This window comes from Puma concolor, chromosome A3 (genome assembly GCF_028749965.1).
Source record: "Puma concolor isolate L17-30 chromosome A3, mPumCon1.1.hap2, whole genome shotgun sequence".
Taxonomy (NCBI): domain Eukaryota; kingdom Metazoa; phylum Chordata; class Mammalia; order Carnivora; family Felidae; genus Puma; species Puma concolor.
The window spans coordinates 64644966-64671232 of record NC_141669.1 but is presented as its reverse complement, the minus strand read 5'-3'; the positions used below and the strand labels follow the sequence as shown (position 1 = coordinate 64671232).

Sequence of the window (26267 nt, the reverse complement as noted above, 5' to 3'; positions counted from 1 at the left end):
ATCAAACTAAAAAGCCTCTTCATATTAAAGGAAACCATCAACACGATGAATAGGCAATTATGGAATGGGAGAAAACATGTACAAACCACATGTCCAGTGAGGATATATACAAAATATGCAAATGAACTCATATAACTCAATAGCAAAAACAAAGCAACCCAGTTGAAAAGTGAGCAAAGGATATGTATAGGCATTTTCCAAAGAAGACATCCAAATGGCCACCGGGTATATAAAATTGTACTCAGCATCGCTAAATCATCAGACAAATGCAAATCAAAACCACAATGTGATATCAACTCACACTTGTTAGGCTATTATCAAAAATACCAGATAACAAATACTGGCAAGGATATGGAAAAAAGGGAACCCTTGTGCACTGTTGGTGGGAATGTAAACTACCACAGCCACTGTGGAAAATAGTACAGAGATTCCTCAAGAAATTAAAAATAGAACTACCATATCATCCAGCAATCCACTTCTGGGTATGTATCCAAAGGAAGTGAAATCATTGTCTCTGAGACTTACCTTTACTGTCATGTTCACTGCAGCATTATCTAAAGAATTACTGTATTCTGAGCCAAATGGTTAGCATATGTTTTCTTTACTATATTGTTCGCTTCTTGTCTTTATATTAAACGTAGACCCCACACTGCCCTTTAGACTTTGAGTAAGCCAACACAGTCTTGAGACCCATAGCTCAGTGATGATCGAGAAGGCCTTAGTGTACCCCCTCAGCTTGACTAAATTTTAGACCATTTTCTTCTGGATTATAGGCCCCTGTCCTCCCTCTTCTTAAAGCATTTACCTAAGAACACTTAAAATTGTAAGTTCTTTCTCTGCATCTTTGAGATATAAATCTCCTCCCAGCCTCTTGCCAGTGTTGCAACCAGGGAATGTCTTTCTCAAGGACCTGGGAGCCATCCCTTTAAAATGTAGTCATTAAGAAGGATGTGCCCTTATCCCCTTGTCTCTGATGAAGGGGCGGAGCCTACACACCAGTTAACAAACCTACTCACGCTGACCAGCCTTCTCTCTTAACCTCCTCCAGTTATTTCACTACCTCACCCTCAGGACTTAAAAACTTGCCCACGTTTTGTTTCAGTGGAGTTGAATTCAAGCCCTACCCAACTGCTGCAGTCTCTCTCCCTTATTCAGTAGCCTTCTTTGTCTGTTTGACTTGATCAGTACAACTTCCCTTTGACAGTGATTGAGAGTGAAAACTCTGGGGTCAGACTCTGACTCCATTTTACTACACAAATCACATAATCTCACCAGGCTTCAGTTTTTATTTGAAAAAAAAAAAAAAATGGAGATAATGGTACCTACCTACAGGATTTCTGTGAGGATGGCATGGGTCAGTGAATATAAAGCTCTTAGCATACTGCCTGGTGCATATTAGGCACAATGAATTTTAGGTCTGATGTTTTGTTTTTTTTTTTGACTAATGACTATATGAAAAGCCTCTTGATATGTCTTTTATATATATATATATATATATATATGTAGCATAGTATATATATATATATAGTATAGTGTGTATATATATAATATATACATATATATTATATATAATATAATATATTATATATATGCACACATAGTAAATTACTCTAGTGTATTTAAAAGGTTTCCTTTAGCTGAATTACCAGTATGTATATTTTCAGGGTATCTACTTTGCAAAGTGAAGTCTGTTTAGTTCTTGAACTAAAATGAGTGCATCATAAATAGTGAAAGCAGTTATATATCTAATCCTGGAGTCTAGTTATTTAGGGCAGAGGGATAGGGTTACTTCTGAGGCCATGTTGAGAAATGGTGTCTGTGGGCGAGAGAGACAAAACTGAAATATCATGTTTTCAGACACTCTAGCAAGCTATATTCTCCAACAAATGAAGAAAACTCTGTGCTGCTTATATTTTTAAGGTCAAATTATCTCCTTCTTAGGCTATCATAAAACCAAAAACTTAGACTAAAATTTAATACTAAATTTTCTTTTAATGGGTATTATATTTTAAAAATGCAAGTTGTATTGCAGTACTCTGTTGTCTTAAAGCTCTATCATGAAATGTTGCCTCAGTCCCTAAATTTTAAAGAAATACATGTGAAACAGTACATTTAAAACTTTTAAACTGCTTTTGGGCACCTAGGTGGCTCAGTTGGTTGAGTGTTGGACTCTTGATTTTGGCTCAGGTCATGATTTCATGGTTCATGGGTTCAAGCCCCGTGTCAGGCTCTGTACAGACAGCATGGAGCCTGGTTGGGATTCTCTCTCTTCCTCTCTCTCTGCCCTTCCCAGGTCACACACACATACTCTCTCTCTCAAAACAAAATAAAAACTTTAAAACATTTTTTTAAACTACCTTCTTTTTGTGGGGGGAGCATGGTGACATACTTGGGAACTCCTATATTCTGACTACATATCAGGATAAATGTCTAGTCATTTCAGTTTCCTATTCAGTGCATGTTATATCTGGAAAACTACTTCTCCCCCTTCTTTCTCTCTCCAAAAGTAATCTGAGAAAAATTCACTTGAATTGCCATCTGACTTTTAACAATCTATATTCTGTTTGGAGAACTTGCTTGCAATTCTGACTGACTTACAAAGATAACAGTGATGATATGGATCGGTCTGAAAGGCCAAAAGTACTGCATTGATGTTCCCTTCTTAAATACAGACAACATGGTGGGTTTGTTGTTTTTTTTTTTTTCTTTAAGAGTCATTACCTCTTATAGTCTGTTCACTGTTTCCATACTTCCTGGTAATGGAGATTCCGGTAACATTAGGTTTATATTTTTAGATTGTTAGCTCTCCTCTCCTCTCCCTGCTTGAACCACTTTTATGATTCAGGGAGGGGTTGTAAGAAAAGGCAGATCCCATAAGCTGTATGAATACAGATTTTAAAAAAATTGTAGTTTATGATATCTAGATGCTCACCTGGAGGGAAGGGAATTTAGGAGTAAAATAAAAAGGACTAAAATTTAAGTCAACTCAGAAACAAGGTATGTCTATGATGAAGTAAGGATTTAAGCTGGAAAGTTAGTTGTTATGGCCCCCGGTTGTATATATTTTATCCTCAGGCACCATTTGGTTTAATAAAATGTAGATCTGAGGCTGTTCTTAACCTATCAGTTTCTTAAGACTTAATTATAAAGGTTATATTTTCAGAGGACAAAAGCATTATTCATTTCTCTGTTCATGTCTTCCAGGTTTATCTTGCAGATTATGGACTTTGCTACAGATATTGTCCCAATGGGAACCACAAACAGTATCAAGAAAATCCTAGAAAAGGCCATAATGGGACAATAGAGTTTACCAGTGTGGATGCCCACAAGGGAGTAGGTAGGTTTCTTTTTTTCTCTTTTTCTTAATTTTATTTCAGGAGAATGATTAAAGAGTAATAAGGCCTATGAAATGACCTTTGCATAGTCAGTTTGAAGAGTGAGAACACTGACAAGATTTTTATCAAAAGTAGTGAATTCTGTATGCCAGTGAGTATTTCTTCTAACAAGGGGAGGAGGTAGAGATCGTGACAAGTGAGACGGGCACAACAGAGTGTCAAGTAAGCAAAACTTGATGGATTTGAGGCAGGAAATTACTAGTTTGTATGGGTTAAACTTGTAGGTCGGCAACTGAATCTGTATGCTGTCATTAATATCACAGATTTGGTAAAGGTGCACATGGGAAGAATTATTCTTGTTTTTCACCATGCCCTTATCAGAGCTTTAGAAGATATCATCTTTCCACGATAAGGAAATCTTTTCTGAAACTATAAAGTGTTAACTTGTGGAAATCTCTCCTAGTCGCCTTTCATATATCTTACTTATTTAAACTCACTTTGATGGTATTGGAAACACATTTGCAGGTAAATTACATACATAGTCCTTTTATTGGATATTGATTGTACTGCCTTGCATTCCAAGGCAGACTTAATTCAACAATTCCCTAATTAGTTAAAGTCATAACCTATGTCTTGTATTCATTTACCATTAATTAAACCTTAGCTGTTTATTACACTGCAGTCCAAATCCAATAGCCGACCCAGAGAGCCATGGAAAAGGAAGTAGGAGGTCAATATTGAAAATATATGGTGCAGAGTCCCACCGATGGTTGCTTTGTTCACAATCAATATGGTCAATGCAACTGTACTTTCTTAGTTGCTCTGTCAGCAAGACAAAAAGTCAATTCTAATGTTATGCTAGTAAAAAAAATGGTGAATATTGAAAAAGTTTGGCTTTCAAAATTATATTCTTTGTAAACTTTATTTATAAAAGTATTTTAAAATATGCTAAACCATACAAAAAATTTACAAGCAGCTTTGAAAGGACCACATTTCACTCAGAGGCAATTAGACATTTGCACTTGTTAATGGCTGTTGAACTGTTACCCTAAACTGATACTTTCTGACGAGTTTTAGTTGGTGCAAACAACTGTATATTATTGCCTTTTCTATTAAAAGGACCATTGACCATGTAATGTAGAAGGTCTTGATCATTTTCCAGAGCAGTTAAAACCCACACTAGTGTGAGGTAGGCCAATGAAAAAAGTGAAACAAGTGTGTCAGTTGTATACCTTCTTTCCGAGAAGCATCATAGGTTAAATTTTCTGAAATGGAAATTAGCGTTTTTATATTCCTGATCAGAGTAACAGAAATCACTACATTTTTCCCCAATAATAGGGTAGTTAGAAAAGTAGTGATCACTCAGAAACAGTAATATTGTATAATTTTTCAACGTTTACATTGTTAATGAATCAATGAGCATTTAAAGACGTAAATGGGACATGGCTTTAATTAAATTAAGAAATGTAAGAGTCAAATGCTTATTGATATATATTTTTTTCAATTTAAAGTTCTTGCACTCTGAATGAATTTTGTTCCTTTTGCCAGATGTATTGGTATGAAAGAATTTGCAGAAACCTGGAGGTACTTTTTTCATAGTGGTGTAACTGGAAATTCATCATACAGATTCTTAAGCGTTGGTCTAGTGATGTTAATGATATTAACTTATGGTTGGGCCACTTGCTTCTAAAACTGACTGCTCTAATACTGATCCTGCCTGATTTCGGCTATCAAAATCACTAAGAAACCATAGTGATGGCAGAAGGGGAAGTAGAGTTGTTACATGTTGGTTTAGTTAGTGTTTGGACTGTGGTAATTCTGAACGTCCTCAACAGTCATCCCCTAGTTTAGGGCAGTGTTTTCATTGTGCCATCTTCATGAATGACTCAAATAACTTTTTTTTATTCTGTAGTCCATTTAAGTTTTTCATCCCTAAATAATAAAACGTGTTGATGAATTGGGCAGATTTCCGTATGCTATGTCTCTGGGGAGAAGACTGAACTGAGAAGGATGGTAGAAAGGTGGTATTACCTTCCTAGGAGGATAGTCAGGGAAGTGCCTATACGACATGTTTTTGGTATTTGCTAAAAAGTTAGATATGGGTTTCACCAGATTCATATAAAAAATAGATTCCCTTAATGCATTTAAAATAGAATTTACACTAAACTTCTAGGAATATCTATATCTGCACAGGTAGACGTATAGATACAGTTAACCCTTAAACAACATGAGGATTAGGGGTGCCAATGCCCCATGCGGTCAAAAATCCACGCATAAATTTTGACCCCCCATAACTTAACCACTAATAGCCTACTGAATAACCAGAAGCCTTACCGGATAATATAGTTGATTAATATGTTTTTTATGTTATATGTATTGCATACTGCATTCTTACAATAAAGTAAGCTAGAGAAAGAAAACGTTACTAAGAAAATTGTAAGGAAGAGAAAATGTATTTACAGTGCTATACTGTAAAAAAATCTGCATTTAAGTAGACCCGTACAATTCAAATCTGTGATGTCCACCATATACACATATATACATACATACATGCACGTGTACCCACATATATACATAGATACATATAAGTATGCATTGTTGCTGAAGTTTTAGTGTGCAGTTTTTAGTCTGGTATAAGAAGTGAAGGGTTTGATATCCTCAAATGTTTGAAAGCTATTCATTCCTAACATTTTGCATTTAATTTTCCAAAATAAAACATTTTACTTTAGGATTTTATTAGGAATGAAATAATCATTTAGTCATACGTAGAAACCAGAATAAACAGGGCCATAAATCCTGTAGGTAAATGCGAAAGGTCAGATTCATAAATATTCATGTGTTTACTTTTCAGTACAGTCACTATGTAGTTTAATCTCAGAAAAAAATCTTTTCTCTACCAGTCCAGCCGTGAGATCAAATAAATACTGAGAAAGATAATGCAAAGGAAAACATAAAGAGCAAAACAAGTTATCTCTAGGAAGTAGAACCTCTGGTTGTCAAAGCATTTGCTGTATGTCAGGTGTATCTGTGTCTGGTCAGGCCCAGGGAAATATACACGCTTCCGTGTAAAACTGGCTTCTGAATTAGCCACTTAACAGTCTGTTAACGTGATCAGACTATCTGGTCTCACCTACTTTTTCTAGTGGATACTTGGAAACCAGAGCTAACTCTCATTTTTCTGTGGATTACTTGGGTTTTTCTAATGCAAGCGTTTGTAAAGGTGCCAATCAGCAGTTTCGCCTAAGCATTTTCTAGTTCAACTTTATGTAAAAAGAAAGGCAGCTTGTATTATTACAAACCAAAAGCTATGAATAGAGGATACAGGGATGGATGGATAGATGGATGAGCATTTCCGGGACTGTCCTACATCTCTGTATATCCGTATGCTTTTTAAAAATTGGAGTTACTCTTCTAAACTCGGTTCTCTTATATGGCCTAAAGGTATTTTCTGAGTGGCTGAAATGCTTCATTTAGTGTAAAATTAGAGTAATATACATTGGGTTTATCTGTCTCTTCTATTATTAATTTTTTATTCTTCATAAACACTAACATGTATAAACATTGACATATTTTGGGCTTGTTGCCTGATAATTAAAGAGAATTATATCTGTGTCAAATATAGTGTTTTAAAATTTCTTACATTCTTAGTAATGTTAAAAAGCAATATTTGGATCAATGTGTGGTATGGATTTTTGTAGATTTTTCTACTCACTGAGGCATGCAGTCAATACCTAATTTCTCCAGAGATATACTGCATTTAACATATTGAGTTTTTTTAAATACTTCAGACCTCTACATTGAGTGTATAATACCTGTTTTAATTTGACATAATTGGTGACCATAAAATATGATATCTAAATTGCATTTTAAATGTCCATTTGTTTGTGTAATATATTCAGTATCAAGGAAAGAGATACAGACTTTTTTTATTTTTGCCAGTTGCTACGGTGTATGAAATCCAAGTCTTGTGTTATTTCTTGCACAGTTTCCTTTCACCCTAATCTAGCACTCCAGCTTACAAAATGTATGTGAAATAAACTGAGAGTGTATTTTCATGTTACCAAACTTGAGGAAATGATACGGTTTATACAATATTTATCTCCTTAAACAATGATTCAATTATTATCATAATTTTTCAATTATGATATTAAGGTAAACCATCAAGCTTGGATCCTGTTAGTAGTCAGAAAAACATACCATTGATTTCGATTTTTAGGTAAATGTGACTGCTATAAATAGTATTTGGTTGATATATAAATAAAAAATAAGACACTATTCCTTCTACATGGCATACCCCAATTTTAACATTTAGACATGACTTTTAAAGTCTTAACATAGGTCTTAATCTATTTTTGGGGGGTTAATAGTACACATTGGCCAAATGTAAGATACCTTTGAGGAATTTAAGAAACAAAACAAACAAGTAAAGAAGAGGGGGGAAGAAACAGAAAGGGAAGCAAACCAAGAAAACAACTCTTAACTACAGAGAACATACTGATGAATGTTACCAGAGGGGAGGTGGGTGGTGGGATGGGTAAAATAAAAATAAAAAATAAAAATAAAAGTAAAAAAGCTTTGCTCTGTTGAATAACGTTTCCTATGCCTCACAGAGTAGTGTTTCATGGACAACTTTAAAAAAAATATTTTTTTTTGATGGTTTTATTTTTTGGAGGGAGGGAGAGAGAAAGAGAGAGAGAGAGAGAGAGAGAGAGAGAGAGAGACCGAGCGCGAATGGGGGAGGGGCAGAGAGAGAGGAAGACACTGAATCCCGATCAGGCTCCAGGCTCTGAGCTGACAGCAGAGAGCCAGATACGAGGCGCTGGAACTCAGGAACCACAAGGTCACGACCTGAGCCAAAGTCAGGCGCTAACCAACTGAGCCGCCCATACGCCCCTTCATTAAAAACTTTTTTAAAGATAATGAAAAATAAGAGAGACCTGAGCTGAATATTTTATTTGAAATGTGATACATTGCATTCTGCTTTCCTAATACCCTTTTTTGAAATTAAAATAAATTAAATTGTGGCCACCATAAAATTTTTTAGCTCTTTATGCATCTAAATTGACAAAATATAATAACATAGGCAACTAGCTGGGGGAAAAAAAGAAAGCTCTAAATTTGTTCTGCAGATAGGCACCATTTGATACATCTGGTGAACATCTCATTCAGATATTTTCTCCTTTCTTATGTCATCTCTGAGCATAGAAACTAGTGTTTTGGGCATTTAAACCCTGTCTGCTTAAGGCAGAAGTTTTCAAGTTCACTTTATTATTTTCTACCAAATCTTGTTTTTCTTCATACTTCATACTTCATGTTACTCTGTATAAAAAAATAAAACTAAACAGAAAATACTTTCATCAAATAATTGATATATTTTGGGATGAACACTTAAACTTTCTTTTGCCCTCAGTTCCTGTTTCATCCTGTTTGGTGAGTTGACCCTAGATAATTTTACTCCAGTTTGTCTTTAGAATAAGGACCAGTTCTCTAAGTGAACTTCTCTCATTCTCATACCAGCTCGGAGGACCAGGACCATCGAAACACTTTTAGAAAGTAATGTTTTAACTAGACACCCTTCTTCATCAGAATGAAGTAGTTTGAAAGGAATTGTTTCACGAAGGGATAGTTGCATGGAAACTTTTTTTAGTGTGGCAGCTTAGACCTCAGAACCTGCTGTTTGTTTATTCCTTGACAAACAGCTGTCTTTGCCTCAATATGTCCTTTGGTATTTTAAGTTAAAATGCCTGCTTCAAATAATCCCCCAACTATAGAAGTAGTTAAGGTAATGTGGTCTGAATTGTGTTAAATGATAGATGTAATTGTTAGATTGAGTGTGGGTTTTGGGTTCGGAAAGATTTGGATTTCAATGCAGAGCTCTCTCAGTTTTTGCTTTGTGATACAAGAAAAGTTATTTCACCTCTCTGAGCATCTATTTTCTTTAAAAAAAAAAAAATTTATTGCGTGAGACAGAGGGGTGAAGCATGGGAGCGCAGGAGCATGAGACAGAGAGAGAGAGAGAATATCCCAGGCAGGCTCCATAGTGTTCACGCAGACCCCGAGACGGGGCTTGATCTCAAGAATGTCGAGATTCTTGGTTTTCTGCTGAGGTCATGATCTCGAGGTTCTTGAGATCAAGCCCCGTCTCAGGCTCTGCCTGGATACCATGGAGCCTGCTTGGGATTCTCTGTCTCTCTCTATCTCTACCCCTCCCAGGCTGGCACATTAGCAGATCCATAAATCATATTAACTATTTTTATTTTCATTATGCATTCTAGTGTCCACTCTTTCTGGAATCTGCTTTTTCATGAAATGGCATTCAAGCCACACCTGTGCTTTTTTTTTTTTTCTATTTTTTTTTTTTTTTCAACGTTTATTTATTTTGGGACAGAGAGAGACAGAGAATGGGGAGGGGCAGAGAGAGAGGGAGACACAGAATCGGAAACAGTCTCCAGGCTCTGAGCCATCAGCCCAGAGCCTGATGCGGGGCTCGAACTCCCGGACCGCGAGATCGTGACCTGGCTGAAGTCGGACGCTTAACCGACTGCGCCACCCAGGCGCCCCGTTGTGCTTTTTTTAAATTGCTGTTACTTTTGGCAGTACTTCATAATTTAGAAATGTTAAACAATTGAGAATACAACAGGCTTTCAATAAAGAGTCATTTGCATTGCTCCATAGTAATAAGCTAAATAAAAACTAGATGCTAAATTTTATTTTAAAACTAATAAGAGAGGGGCCCCTGGGTGGCTCAGTTGGTTGGGCAGCCTTGATTTGATCAAGTGACTCTTGATTTTGGCTCAGGTCGTGCTCTCACTGTTGGTCATGAGTTCAAGGTCCACATGGGGCTTTTGCACTCACAGTGTGGCCCCTGCTTTGGACCCTCTGTCTCCCTCTTTCTGCCCCTACCCCACTCACACCCTCTCTCCCTCTCTCTCCCTCCCTCTCTCTCTCTCTTTCAAAAACAAATAAATGTTTAAAAAAAATTATACAATAAAACTAAGAGAGTATAGAAGAAAAATATTAATAACTGAATCTTGCCACATTTCTGAGCAGTAGCTCAGAATAAGTAAAAGTTTGATTTTTTAGGAAATCTACGTGAAAATATACTGTTAATGATTACATTAATTATCAAATTCAACTGAGGAACTTTATTATAATAAATTATACAGAGATACAAATTCTACAGAAACAAAATAGTTCATAATATATTTTAACTTTCAAATTATAGGGGCGCCTGGGTGGCTCAGTCGGTTGAGCGTCCGACTTCGCTCAGGTCACGATCTCACGGTCTGTGAGTTCGAGACCCGCATCAGACTCTGTGCCGACAGCTCAGAGCCTGGAGCCTGCTTCAGATTCTGTGTCTCCCTCTCTCTCTGGCCCTCCCCCCATTCATGCTCTGTCTCTCTCTGTCTCAAAAATAAATAAATGTTAAAAAAAAAAAATATTTTTTTAAAACTTTCAAATTATAAAAATATTTTTATAGTTAGATATTAATATTTATTTTTAGATATAATAAATTCTTATTTTTTTATTTTATGCATTTTAATTTTTTCCAGATAAACAGGAAATAGACTATCCAACTATCCAATTATATTGTATGGTACATATACAAAACTCCATTTCCTGGGATTGGATTGGATTATTATTATTATTGTTATCTAGAATTATTATACTTTTGTAATATCATCTCTATTTTGATGATGCATTTTAACGTCAATTAAAGCTATATGATCATTCTGTTAATTATACCCACACATATGCTAATATTGTCATCTAGAATATTTATTTTTAATTAATTTAACATGCTTTTTCTGTATAGTAGATGGAAGAAGACCTAATCATTAGGTCTTAGAGGTAAACTTCATTAAAACACATAGAACTTTGTAATTTGTTTCTCTGGGAGGGAATTTCAGGGAGAGTTATCTTTTTAATGGTGCGAAAGAGTGACTATGGGATTTTTTTTTAACATTACATGTATTTTAGTGGCAATAGTAGTAAAACATTTACCTAACTAAAATTATCAATGCATATGTGCAATAAAACAAAATAAAGGTTGACAAATTTGATCATGTATTTTAATTATAATAGTGAAGTAAAAGTTAACTCTCACAGGGCTATTTCAATGGAAGACCAGTTTATGAAAAATTGACTTCAGAAATCTAAATGATTTGTCATTACTTACAACTTCATATCAATTCATCCCTCAGTTGAAGGGTGGGAAAGTGATGGGAAGGTTCATTCCATTTTAATTCTAATCATTTTTCCTCCAGGGGCCTTTTGTGTGTAGCCTATGTTGTCCAAACAGGTGCCAGAATATATATTTTCTTTGAAAATTATTTTTTGAAAATTAGAGGATGTGAATTTAAAGTGGTGGTAATCGGGAATTGCCATAATGGAAAAGGGACTTGTGAACACATCTGTATAAATGGAGCCATTCCATTATTAGTGGGAGATTTATTACTGAAGAAATCAGTACCAACCAGTGTGGTAGAGATTGTGTTTTTCTTTGAATAGGAGAGCCAAGTCTTGCATTAGGACATTGTTGAAGCTTGTGAAGAAAGTAAACAGTACCCATGGGACTGTAGCATTCTGCTCAATTGGAGGGCCTTTAATAATCCAATACTCTAATAGCAGTTAAGATCGAGTATGTGTAAGAGTTAATCTTGTCTTTTGCTTTTATTATAACTTGTATATGGTAACCAAAAGTAGTTATGATGTGCTAGCAGCATTCTTCTTAGTAGGTGACTTTTTAAATTAAAAACTAAGTTTCCTGAGTGACTTTTCAGAGTTTATTTAATGAAAGATAATAAAATAGGATACCTGTTTACAGCAGGTTTAACAGCCACATACTGCACTTAGGAGATTTTATTTCCCTACACAGATGAACATTCAAGTAATGGCAGAAATGTAAATACCAGCCCATTGTTTTATGACAATTTGAAATGGTTATAAAAAAAAATGAGATCATTTTGTGGGATCTCATTAATGTGTTAATCATTATTTCAGTAGTATTTGTTATATATATTTTTACTTATATTAGATTTCATTGTCCATCTTTTGAAATAGGTATTTTAAAAAATATATAAAATTATGATAAAATCAGTTTACAGCATTTAATAGTTTGATATAAATGATACTTACAGTGGCCTGAAATGTTCTTCTGTATTTTTTGATGAAAAGCCATCTTACTGTAAATTCTGAAAGCCTCTGTTTGACTTCAAAAATCTGTATCCAACCACCTCTGCCTCTACCCCATGCACATCATTGCCTCACCTTTATATTTCTGTTCAGGATATTTGGCCAGAATTTTAGCTTGGCACTGCTTATATATCTAAAAATATTTGTAAAATTTTAGAACCGGATACCTAAAAGCAGGAGGCATTTTTTACCCTGTACTTCCATTTAATTGAAAAATCTTACGACAGACCTGTTTTTTAATACTGCACACTAGATGGCAGTTTTGTCATATTCTTCCAACATCAAATGCTCCCAGTGTGAGTGGAACAGGAAAGGCCATCAGTGTTTAGTCTGCACTCAAAGGGTCTCTGCATGACCAACGCAGACCCCATGGACTTCCTGGAACATATGTTAGCAATTTAGCTGCAGACATTTATTTCTTTGTTTTACTGCTTGGCTCTTTGAGAAAGTGTTGGTGCCAGGTTATGGGTTGTCTGGATCATGTCAGAGGCCATGGAGATCAAGTTCATGTGACAGGCCAGACTAAGGAAGGATGAAGTTGGAGGAGGTGAGGAAACTGACCCTTACTTTCAACAGCAACAAGTCACTGCCTGTCTGTGGACTGGGGCCAAAAGCCTGGGCGTTTAAGTTTTAGTCCAGCTGAACAAACAAAACACATTTGCCCATTTGGCTTTTTCGTATTTCATCAGTGGTAGTTCATTCGACAATTTCTCTCTGTCTCAAAACTTGCTTGTCCCTCATGTTTCTTTCTCAATGCTTCCTCCTCTAGCCCTGTCCAGACGAAGTGACCTCGAAACCCTCGGCTACTGCCTGCTGCGGTGGTTATGTGGGAGACTGCCCTGGGAGCGGAGCCTGCGGGACCCTGTGGCTGTTCAGACTGCTAAAACAAAGTACACATTTTCAAGTATTCCATCACGTACAGCGGCAGGTCTGAAGGGATACATTAAAGGGAGTAAATATCCCAGAGAAGATTGCCATTCTCCTAGTCTGAGAACCAAGGCAAATTTCTGAAATTTGAAAACTATTTTTTGAAAAACCAAACACCTTACAGACATAAAATCAATTAAGAAGACACCTATGAAATCGCATGTATGTGAGTTGTCATGCAAAACATAAAGTGAAGTGTTTGTTCTTTTACATGGTGTTTTCCAAAGCTTAGATTCTAGGTGGTAGTCTTTTCAAGGAAGAGTATTTTCAAATTAGCATTGTACATGTATAAGGAGGCAGTCTGAGTTCGGTGGGGTTGATATTAACTGGGCGAAGCAACAACGAGAAATGGGACAAATTGGGCTTGTATTTTTCAAGTGAGAGCAATATACCTCTTTCTTAATTCTGTATCTTGGAGGGAAGTTTTGTTTCTTAAGGAAGAAACAAACAAAACTTTTATATAAGGTATTTATATAAGAGATAATCTTGCAACCACATAAACACTTTTAATATTCCTCATTCAATTCTTCTCATCTAGAATCTGTTAGCAGAGAACTAGGTCAGACTGAGAACAGAGTATGTTACTATTTTACTAATTTCTCACTGATAAGGCTTAACAGAAAGCAATTGCATGCAGCACAGAATAGCCAGTTTTTCATCATATACTAGGATATGCTCAACAGTAGTTATCCACACGTGTAATATTGTGATTGGAAAAGGCAGCTATGTTTTAAGTAGGATGAGTCCCAACAGAAGTTTACAGAAGGGGTAAATCAGTCTGATTTGAAATCAGTCTTCAAATTCAGCGTGGTGTCAGTGCCTGATAGAGAGGATATAGCCTGCAGATGCAAAGTAATGCAGGTTACATTTGTAAGTACGGATATATTATATGAAATATTTCTCTGCCTGGCATCTTGACCATCCTAGTCCCTTACCCCAAACGAACATATTCATATAAGTCAATATTAGAACTATCTAATCAGTTTTTTACTGCAGTGATTAATGTGTCCATATTAACCAACACTCTTCAATGTATGGGTCAAGTCAAAGCACAGTAATGGGCATGTATAAGCAATCTGGATATCCAGTTTTTAACCTCAGTTTACCTGATTTGAATAATGTACTATATTTAAAAGGCTCACATTTTAATTTTAGTGATTATGTGTATTTTTTCTTTTAAGAAAACTTATGAATATGATTTGTTGTAATCTTTTAAGAATATACATATGTAGTTGAATTCATTGTGGATATCTAAAGAATATGCCTATGTGTGTATATTCAAATACAAAAATAGTGTATCATGTAAAATAATAAAATATAATGTTAATAAACATAACCTCTATTTCCATTTTGGGGATCCTTATGTATATTAATATCTTCATTTTTATTTAATTACTAATATAAATCTATAAGCCAGTGAAGCTGATACATAATGAAGTTTATAATTAAGATAAGCTACAGACATTTTTAAACTTCTGATATTATATAATCATAATTCATTCAACTGCTAAGAAGGCATACTCTGAATTTCCTTGTAAGGGCATGCTTGCGTATACAGTCATAATACTTTATTTCCCTATGCCTTTTATCTACCTGACATAGGGTAATATTAGATCAGTGAATTTATTGTTGCAATTCTGCCTGGGCCTGAGTTTGTCAATCAGACGTTCATGTCAGTAATTTTAGTTGCATGTTTATATTACTGGTGGATGAAGCAACTTAAAAGAATTGTACTTGTTCAGTCTAAAACATTGGAAAGAGTTAGAAAAATGACTTTTCTTGGTTGTTGTTTTGTTGTTTGGTTATTTAATGTTAACCTCTCGAATCAAAGGATAGCATATACTGCTCCCACTGGGGAACGGTATACATAAATAATTAATTTGCCCCTCCCCAGTGGTAAGTACCTGAGGAAAAATCTCCTGAAAATCCAGATCGAATTTTGCTATGTATTTTTTCTTGTTTTTAAGAAAAAAATCATGATGGATATCCCTACTTTTGTATTACAAACTTCGAATGCAAGCATTTATAGTATAAATCTACATTTAGTTTCTAGGTGATTGATATAAAATTGGTCAGTGAGAATGGAGGGATCCCCTCCACCTCCACTTACCCTCTTATCCATAGCAGGTGGGTGAAAAAAATATTGAAAGTCACAATATGGGTGACCCACCAACACAGAATTTGAATTTTGTTTTCTAATCAAAACAACAAATCGCAGGATTACAAATTCATTGTGTATTACTCTACTTCATTTTAGTCTGTTGGATGAGCTTCCTGAGTCAGTGCTTAAATGGGCTCCTTCCGGAAGCAGTTGCTGTAAGTCAAATGATAACTTCTACCTTCTCCTATGTGATTTACACGTCACCACATTTGTCACTCTTGTTTTACAGCTTTTGCTTAACCCACACTCTCCCACTGCCACATGGGTCGGAGAAAACCCTACACAGGGTTACAGATAAGTTGCTACGGAAGAGAATGTTTACATCTTCTTTGACATTAGAACACTACAATGCTACAAGAATGCTACAAGAAAATATTTAGGCAGTGTTCTAGGCTTTGTTGACTGATTTTTTTTTTTTTTTTTTTTTTTTGGCAGGGGAGGGGGTATCATATACAGGTTTAATAGTCAACTGTATCTAGTATTTTTAGAGTTGACGTTCTGTTTTTGTTCCTCTTCATATTGTTCAAAAGATAAAGTTGATCTAAGGAGAGAGCACCTTCAATCATTAATTTAAAAAAAACAAATCATTGGGGTGCCTAGGTGGCACAGTTGGTTAAGCATCTGATTGGATCTCGGCTCAGGTCATGATCTTGCTGAGTTCGAGCTCCACACAGGGCTCTGTGCTGATGGTGCAGAGCCTGCTTGGGATTCTGCCTCTCCTTCTCTCTGCCCCTCCTCCGCTTGTACTCTCTCGCTTTCTCTCTCTCAAAATAAATAAACTTAAAAAAATAAAATAAAATAACCAAATCATTGAACACTTGCATCGCTGAACCCTTCAGGGTTTGCGCTCTGAACAGCCTGCAAAAAAATTTTGGATTAGCAAAGGCATATAACCTTGGGATTTGAAGGTACATTTCATTAAATGGTTTTCTCTTTTGAGTTAGTATGGATTGTTTTGGAATTCTTTAAATTGACAGTATTATCAGTAAAAATAGTCAATTCAGAATTACCCAAGTGCCTGTCATTTGCATATGCATGCATGGCACGTAGTTCACCAATTTAGCAAATGAGTTCGATTGTCTTAGAGAAAAGAGTCCCTTCTATTGTCAGCCTCACTTTTTCTCAGAGACAGATAAGCAGAAAGAACCTTGTTCTCTCTATATATTGGGTAATCTCAACGTTAGCTTTTAGCTGACTTATGAAAGTAAATGTGTACGCTGACCCTCTAGATAAGGTCAAATAGCATCAGTTTCCATCTGAGAGTTTAAAAGTAGAGTTAAATCATCTTAAACTTATATTTATAGCCCTTCTTTGACAAGAAACGAAAATGTTCATTTCCATGGGAAACGAAAGAAGAACAAAGCAGTTCTGCTTTTCCACCTCTATTCCCCAAGTCCTAAGCCTGCCCCAGTGTTGTGCCTCCTGCTTCCCACTTTCTGTGGTCCCTCTTCTGATGGAGGCGCCATAGGGGGAGTATTCTCCTGGGGGTCAGGGGATGGACTGAAGGCTTTTCCTTTCTGTAACTGCACTGAGTGATGTGGTTCAAATGCCAATATTCTTTCTTGGCTAATATGCTTATTGACATTTTGACCAAGTTATACCGTTTATGTTTTACTCAATAAGACAGCAAAAAAGAGAGATGGGAGATGTCAAAAAAATTTTTTTTCACTGTGTATCTCCTTTACCTTTTCTGCCCCTCCTGCACAAAAGGCAACTAACTGTTCTGGAATAGAAAAGAAAGCCCAGATGCCCTGGGTCCCACAAGATAAATGCCTGTGAAACCTGTGTATACTCGGGACACTTCTATTACTGGAGATCAGAAGATTTGGATGATAATGAGAAATGACAGGAGTGCCTGGTCCCCCATTTTCAGTACAAACCATTTATTTGAGACCATCCTATTATTTTATAAAATGCAGATTTCTGGGGGCGCCTGGGTGGCTCAGTCGGTTAAGCGTCCGACTTCAGCTCAGGTCACGATCTCACGGTCCGTGGGTTCGAGCCCTGCGTCGGACTCTGGGCTGATGATGGCCCAGAGCCTGGAGCCTGCTTCCGATTCTGTGTCTCCCTCTCTCTCTGACCCTCCCCCGTTCATGCTCTGCCTCTCTCTGTCTCAAAAATAAATAAACGTTAAAAAAATTTTTTAAAAAATGCAGATTTCTGTTTCTAAAGCATAAAACTTTGAAACTTTACTATTAACTGAAGATCCCTTAGTTGGTCGTGCTGAGGAGTGGGTATTGCAAGCATGACAATCCGATTTATAAAAGGTTTATTACTAAGGCAGCTTATGAAATAAAACCACCACAGAGGTTGAAACACGCATGTCTAGTTCAGTGTAATAATAATAGTTTGAAAAGTTTGTATTTCTTGAAATGATAGTAATGATACTTAATATTTCATTAGCTTAAAAGCAGATGATTCAAGAATATCACCATTTCATACTACCCAAAGCATTTTGTTTTATAGCCCCAGAAATATGCTAGTAAATTAAAAAGTATACTTAATATAATAAATCTAGATCTTGGAAGGCTCACATTTAAAGCAGTAATACATCACAATAGTCTAAGCTTCAGGTTGATAATAATGAATTTATAAGAGGGCGGTTCTTTCTCTCCTTTTCCTACCTCACCGATGCCTCATTTTTCCAAGCCCCAGACCCATGAAGGCTTTGCCGCACAGCTGCTGTCCATTGGTGCAGTGCCAGGATCTTCCATTGCCTTCTAACGGTGATCTGTGAAAACTTCTCCCCGATTATTCAGCTCTCTCCTCCATTTGGGATATTTTGGTTAATAGAATTATAATAATATATGCCAAACCTGGCTTACCAATCTTGAAAGGGCCAAAGAACAACAGAATATTTACATTAAAATAACAGTGAATGTAATTTAATCTCATTTTCTTTTTAATCATCCCTTCAGCAATCAAACCTCCCCAATGGGCTTCTGGAAACATGAGTTATAACTACTTGCCAGCTAATAGAGATCTGTTTGATCAAATGTTAGAGAACAGAATTTGGTATATCTTAGACATTAGGGGAAAAAGTAGGTTGCATTATAATTGCCTAAGTATCAAAAGAAAGGGAAGGAAGAAAAGAGAAGAAAAGAAAAGAAAAGAAAGGAAAGGAAAAGAAAAGAAAAAAAGAAAGAAAAGAAAAGAAAAGAAAAGAAAAGAAAAGAAAAGAAAAGAAAAGAAAAAAGAAAAACCCAAAAAACAAAACCAAAAAAACCTGGAGCTAAGAGTTCTCATTTTCGCCACAGTAGCCTTATATTCCTAGAAAATGGCTATGGACAATATGGTATAAAATGGTCACTCCGACTTTTGTAGAGGAACAGGATGGTGACTGTTCCTTTTGGAATTCTTCCCCATAGGGAGATAAACCCAGGGTCCGCAGCTCCCCACTGGAATGGAGGTGGGCCTGGAGGGAAAAGGAAGGATTAGGAAGTCACTCCTGCCAACCCACAAAGCTTCCCAGATTTTCCCTGCCATGGGAATATAAACAACTTAGTAAGAGGTACTTGTGTCTGTGTCAGTAATAAGTTTTTGAAGGGGAAAAGCTTGTAAAAAGTGGAGTATCTAAACATCTCTGTGAACAAATGAAAACATGCCAGATTTTAAACAGTATATGGTATGATCACTTAACTTGTGTCTGGATTTTAGATTGAATCTCCATCTGAAACAAAAATGCAAACTACATTTGTTTTAAGGCAGCTATATTTGTAACTTTGGGTTACTAATTCTGCTTGTATTTAGAAGTTTGTAGTTCATAGTTTCTGGCAGGGGGAAGGGGGTTACTATAGTTCTAGGGAAGAGATTACATTAGAAAAAGATTAGGGATGCCTGGGTGGCTCAGTCCGTTCAGCATCTGACTCTGGGTTTTGGCTTCAGTCATGATCTCAGTTTGTGAGTTCGAGCCCCACACTGGGTTCCACACTGACAGCAGGGAGTCTGCTTGGGATTCCCTCTGTCCCCCTCTCTCTGCCCCTTTCCCACTTGCACTCTCTCTTTCTCAAAATAAACAAACTTGAAAAAGTAGCAACATTTTACCCTTCTGCTCTAAATCAGAAAGGCTATATAATGAATGCACTAGTGAATGCACTAGGCTAGCTAGGTGTGGAGGACTCCAGGAAGGTTCGATGAATTCTAAAATTAGTCATGGCTAAAAACCTAGAATTCAAGCTCATTTCTAAATATACTTTAAAAAAATTTTTTACGTTTATTATTGAGAGACAGAGGGACGTAGAGCATGAGGAGGGGAGGGGCAGAGAGAGGGGGAGACACAGAATCTGAAGCAGGCTCCAGGCTCTGAGCTGTCAGCACAGAGCCCGACTCCGCGCTTGAACTCACAAACCATGAGATCATGACCTGAGCCGAAGTCGGACGCTCAACTGACTGAGCCACCCAGGCATCCCTCTAAATGTACTTTTATAATCTCAAAATCAAAGCCTGAATTAAAACTTGCAGTGATTTTTTTTTTCCGTTGAAGTAAGGTTTATAATAAGTAACACTTGTTTTTAACTGAATTTTTAAAATTTCAACATAAAGTATGAAGCATGTCTGGTCTATTATATTATTCATGTAGTTCTTAGTAGTTGCACTTCATAAATCAAACTCACTAACTATAATTTTAAAATTTGCTTCCTTTGATAAGATTAGTGAAATGTAAACATATCAACAAAGATGTGTAAAAAAATTACCAGTTTCTCCCATCTTGTCAAATCTCTAAGTCACTATATTTCAGTCATTTTTGGATATCATTTGAAAAGTGCTTTGCATCGAATTGTTTATTCTTAGTTTCTTCAGGATGTGTGTTGTGTGCACGTGTAAGACAGAATAGAGAGATTTTGATGATATTGGAGTCTTGACAATTCTTGCCAATTACGAATAACATGTAAAAAAAAATTTACACTTCACAGGTGAAATAGCCCAGTATTTGGTATGTGCTCATAATTTAGCATATGATGAAAAGCCAAACTATCAAATGCTCAAGAAAATTCTGAACCCAGGTGGAACACCTTTAGGACCACTGGAATTTTCCACTAAAGGAGACAGTGTGAATGTGGATACTCCAAACAATCAAAAAGTAAGTAACGTAGTCCCTGGGATCCTACGATTACCTTCTGTGAGGCTTTTCTACCAAATGAAGTTGTTTTGGGTCTCAGAGGGAGTCTGACAACCCACTTTCTTGCTTATTACATTTAATTCCTATTTCTCCTAACTGAGCTCCAGGAAATTTTGTTGCAAGTTCTTTTGACCTATTGTCTCTTAGAGAAAAACAGTAGGATCCATGGCCTATTTAGGGTACTATTAAAGAAATAAAGCAGTCGCTGAGGTCACAGAGACACGACCAGGGTAAGATTAAAGGCTAATCTGACTTTATTCAGGACAACCTTTATTCGTTGCTTTTCTTCAGATTTCTTTGGTTATTGCTCTCTGCTTTTGTTTGCCAGTTTGGCCATAATTCCATAATTTGGGGGTGATAATGATGATATTCTTAGGTTTAACCAGACTACTTGTATGCACTGATATATCAATCTACAAAAATAACCTTTTAAAAAGTTTTAAGTTACCCTTTTCTCCTATATTCTGTTATCTTCCCACTGACTTAAAAAAAGAGAGAGAGAACTTGAAACAATACACAAGAATTAGGATTTAAAACATTTTTTACAGGGTGGGGGAAACCTGAGATTCCTGTGAGCAGTGCTACTGGACAGGCAACTAAATGTCCAGCCCTTCCTGGACAGGATCCACATGCAAAACCTGTAGGGAGGGCTTTTTCTCCCCGATGCATGTGCAATAAGGTAGGGTCAGGATGCCATTCATTTTTAATATTTCTTATGAACTTTGGATCATCACAAGTGTTCATGAGCCAAGAATGCAGGATGCAAACTAACGTGACTGATAGGCCGCTAGATGGATGGTGAGTCAAGTATCAGTGCACAGATGGTTCTGATTTGCTGAATTTTGTAGCTGCTGCAACTGAAGACATAAAATATCCTTCTAGTCATAAATTAGCTCTTTGGAAGCAAAACCTTGGCACCAGAGCTTTACAACCTTCAATTAGTAGGGAAAGAAGTATTTGAATGACTGTGGTATTGACATCTGTAGGCCTGCATAGTAATCATTCCTAATAGAAGAGAATATCTGTTTGAGGAGGTTTTGCATGGCTAATTAACTACCAGTGAGAATATGTAATTTTTTCATGATCTCCTGATTGTCACCTTTCTCTCATGATACAATTACATTTTATTGTAGCAAATGCCTCACAAACCAATTGTCAGCACTATTTACGTATTGCAGAAGGCAGAACAAAAGTTCATGTTTAATAAAAAGCCAGTGGATTTTGATCTTGGTAATTACTGAGACTTATTTTAACAGTTTTATTGACTTTTGTGTTTTTATCACTTTTGCAACAAAACAAAGAGCCATTTCCTTAACGTAGTATCTCCCTTGCAATAATGGTCACCACTTAATCTACACTAATTTAAGTAGATTTTTTTCCTTTTCTGTAGTTTTTCAGTTTCATAAACTTAATTGAAATATAAAAGAAGCCATTTTAAAAACTGATAGTTATATCCTCTGATGTAAAATTCTAATTATTATCCACCAGAATTTTTCAGTTTCATCAAATTCAAAAGATGTTTGTTGTGAAACCACTTTTATATGCAGAGAATAGAACATAAAACATTTTTTCCAATGAGCCTCAATCAAAAATATTTTATTCTTCCCTTTTGATTAGAGCGCTTTGATTATGAGTAAAAAGCAAACACTAAGAATAATATGCATTCTTAAGACCTTAGTTAATTTCTAACAATATGACCACCCCTGATATAAAGACAGTAAGAGGTTTTGGGGATGTAGTTCACAGCCGATCAATAGTTATTGAATAAAGACTTTATTTCTGTAGTATTTTAAGTGCACATAAATATGTTATAATCTTAATATAAAAATAGGCTCACCATGTGGTGAATAAGTATTTTTAAAGTTTACAGATTTTGTAATGTTGCAAATACTAAACTTGAAAATGTTGAAAAGCAAAATATGACAATATAAACTGTGCTGTACTCAGTTTCCCTGAATGATAAAAGTATAGGCTAGTTTCCACAATTGATTGCTTCCATAACAAAAATCATTTTAGGTCCAGAATGAGTATCAACCACATGGCCCCAGATTTCTCTTTTTAGTCCCAGACAGAATCTCCTTATTAGTAACTAAAAACGTTTTCTGTTACTTCATACATGGATTACTCTAGTTATTTAACAGAATATTGAATGAATCCTGAACTTACACTCTTTGGACAAAGATACTAAAAAAGAAGTCAGTACCAGAAAACATATACCGTTAGGTAAATAAAATATTTCTATCATTCAGTATTCAAAGGAAAGTTATGAATGCTCATTTTTTTTAAATGTTATTTCCCTCAGCAGAAATGGTTGTACCTTTTAAATTTAGTATTCCTAACAAAAATATGCTTTGGTTAGGTATTAGAAAATAGCACATCACCGTTAAGAATCTTGGCAAACTTACAGCATCTTTTTGCAAAAGAAAAAGGAGGTATTTTTCCAATACTAGGTTTTTACAAGGCATCATAAACTGTTCCTTGTAAACAGAGCCGCCTTCTTACACAAGTCCTCCAATACTGTTACTGGAGTTAAATTGGAAATGAATTTTTGTCAAGACAGTAGAGACATTGATATTTTTTTTTCTGAAAGGCAAATCTTTTGGGGCATTTGCCTCAATCAAAATGATGTTCTGTATAGCTGAAATCACTCTTTAGTAGCTCCGATGGCTCCTGAGGTAACACTGTCAAATTAGAAGAATCTATCATCAGGCTACCACAGTCTATTTATACCATCCACTGGGATTTAATGTCCAAAATTCACTGAAGGAAACCATATTTCAGTAAGAATGCTTATTGAGGTGAGCTAAAGCTCTAGAATTCCCAGATGAGAATGTTAAAGCCACGTTGGAAAACCAGCATTATTGAAGGCCCCCGTTCAACCCTCTGAATAAGCTGTTTCTTCCACAGCCAGTAGAGGATCCTTTTACCAGCTTATCGTATCTCTCTCCTTGTTATGATGCTTGAATCCATATTGTAATACTACAGACACCCATCCTTCCTAAGTGCTCTCCCTAGGCAGAGGAGTAACTGTAGGGCAGAATGAAAATGTTCAAGCTGTCTTACGTTTCAGACAAGTAAGAGTTTGTCCCTTCATTTACTCTAAATCTGAGGTTAGCAGCAAATCCAGGGATGAATATATATATTATTATTCGTGGTAGTAATCTTTGTGTTGACCTTGAAAGTTCATAAAATTCTTTCTTGAGCTTTAATTCTCAAAATAATTCTATTTATATTTATACTGTGTGAGAAAAGTAGAATATAAATTCTCATTTGTGAGCACATTTTTGGCTCACTAGATTTCAGGAGGCCAAAAGTATTCCTGATTTCTTGGAACACTGAAGTGCCAATGGAAAATTAAATAAAAAATACCTGATCTGAATAGCCTCTCTCTTGAAGCTGACACCTATTTGGGTAGTATTTTATTTGATTTCGTGCGATGCCCAGAGTGTTTTCTATATTCACTCTTACATCTTTGAGAAAACGTTTTACCTCTGTTCACAATTAAGAGTAAAACTTATCCCACTTCACTCTTACCATTTTAAAAGTTCCCCTAGAAATAGAAAATTTCCATAAACTGGGTATCATCTTGTTTATTAGCTAGAAATGCTTATGGCAGCGCAACCTGCCCATCCAGCCAACTGACGGCAGATCCAGGAGGCACCATCTCTTCCAGAAAGCCTCACAGAGGACTGAATATATTAGATCAGATTTTGTTTGTACATCAGAGGCTCCCAGGCCAGAAACTCTTATACCTAAAGTGAGGCATTAAAAACCTCCGTATCTCAACTAATCCCTTCTATCATAAAACACATTTTCACAGTGATTGGCAAGCCAGTCTTTCATCAGAACGAACCGGTGTACAACAGCTTTGGGAAACCCTTTGTTTCGCACCAGTGGTATGGTGAGCATTTATCACTAAGATGACTTCAGTGGGAGTGTGACTCAGAAGGTGGTTACCCATGAATTTTCCCAGTAGTTTGGGAGACTTGAGTGGTGAAAATAAAGAAACCCTGAGTGATTAGGGAACAATGCCAATTGTCAGGGTACTGAAAAGCAATGGCTTTGCTACCCTTTGAGAAGCCAGGATCCGGGAGGAGGGGCGAATAAAGAATGGTGTTGTGACAGCTTAGACCTCGCCACAAAACACCAGCATATTTTAAAGGGAAGGAGTGAACACACTTGGCAATAGAAGCTAAAAATTGAGAGACTACAAATTAAGGCTCTGCTCGCCTAGCCAACGTAATTCATTCTCTGTTTTGGCACTGGCTACTCCATTATTTCCCCTTGTGCTGTTCCTATCTTCTGGCCCCTCTTTAACCCATGAAGAAAGGTGATGGCACTTTCAGCTGCTGTAAACATGAAGCTGCTGACCAAATACTTCACATAAGGATCTTCACTGTGGCTTTTAATCTTCCAGCTGAATTGTGGGATCTGCCCTTCGATTTCCGTGTCTACTTCAAGGTTATTAAGAGTCAGTCATCCCCCAGATAACACCACGGTGTGAAAAAGAACCTGAGAGACAGCAGGCTTGTTGTAGAACTTAACCTTTGATACTGGTGCACAGTACCAGGGGGCACGAACTGTTACTCATCTACTCAAAGGTTAAATTACCTGTATAAGAAAGTAAGCAACATTATAAGCTCCTTTTATACGTTCACATTCATTAGGCTCACTTCAATGATAGAAAACGAAGATTCTAATTAATAAGAATTTAAACTAAAAAGATGTACTGGATCCACTCCCAGCAAAGGTTAATAATGAATTCATGTGCAGTTTTAGAATGTGACAGTTTTCTGTAAAAATGCCGTTTTCAATAAGCAAGCTATCTGTAGAGATAATTTCTAAAGAGCGTATAACAGTGACACTAATTTTAATTGGTCTTGTACTATTGATGAGAAAGGGTCTGGATCTTGCCAACTGCTATATTCTTTCTATAACATCCATTTGTTGGTTTCCTCTTTAATTCTTCCTTTTTTTTTTTCAAAGCTTGGCAAGTTTAGAATTTTCAAGAATCTGGACATAGAAGCATTTTTGTTTTACAAGTGTCAAAAGTTTTCATTATACATTATTACTCTCAATCAACAGGTTGTTTCTCAAAAGGCTGCAACAAAGCAAGTCAATCAGATGCAAAATAGGTTAATAGAAAAAAACATCCGTGGTGAGAGAAGTGCTGAGTCCTGTTCAACCGGGAGAAAAGTGCAAACAGAGGAGCTGCTGACTAGATTGCTTAACAGTGAAACAGCTCAGGTGAGAGGCTTTTTGTTGTGTTGTGTTTTGTTTTTTTTTTTCCTTAATGTTATATTAGAATATGCCGTTTGGGAATAAAGACCTTTTATTTTCTCCTGGGGGCCAAGGTTGTATGGTTTTGTTAAATGAGAAGGGGCAGAAAATATCCTATCCAGTGGATAAAATCAAAGCAGCCCACACCAATCATCACAGAAACAGAATGACAGTGAGCACATTTGCGTACAGATCTGATTTCTTTACCCTGAGAACGTAATGAAGTGCACTTAAATTTTTTATGCCATCT

At 36.3% G+C, this 26267-nt stretch overlaps 1 protein-coding gene across 7 annotated transcripts in view; it reads left to right on the top strand.

Annotated features, from left to right (window-relative positions):
• VRK2 (VRK serine/threonine kinase 2) overlaps nt 1-26267 on the top strand; it is a 105680-nt gene that overhangs the window by 64509 nt on the left and 14904 nt on the right. For all 7 annotated transcript variants that reach the window (XM_086701050.1, XM_086701054.1, XM_086701049.1 and 4 more), the window contains 5 exons: nt 3205-3337; nt 13300-13420; nt 15715-15773; nt 20532-20698; nt 25823-25984. In XM_086701050.1, the coding sequence (XP_086557176.1) occupies nt 3205-3337; nt 13300-13420; nt 15715-15773; nt 20532-20698; nt 25823-25984 (642 nt within the window). The remainder of the gene's footprint in view (nt 1-3204; nt 3338-13299; nt 13421-15714; nt 15774-20531; nt 20699-25822; nt 25985-26267) is intronic.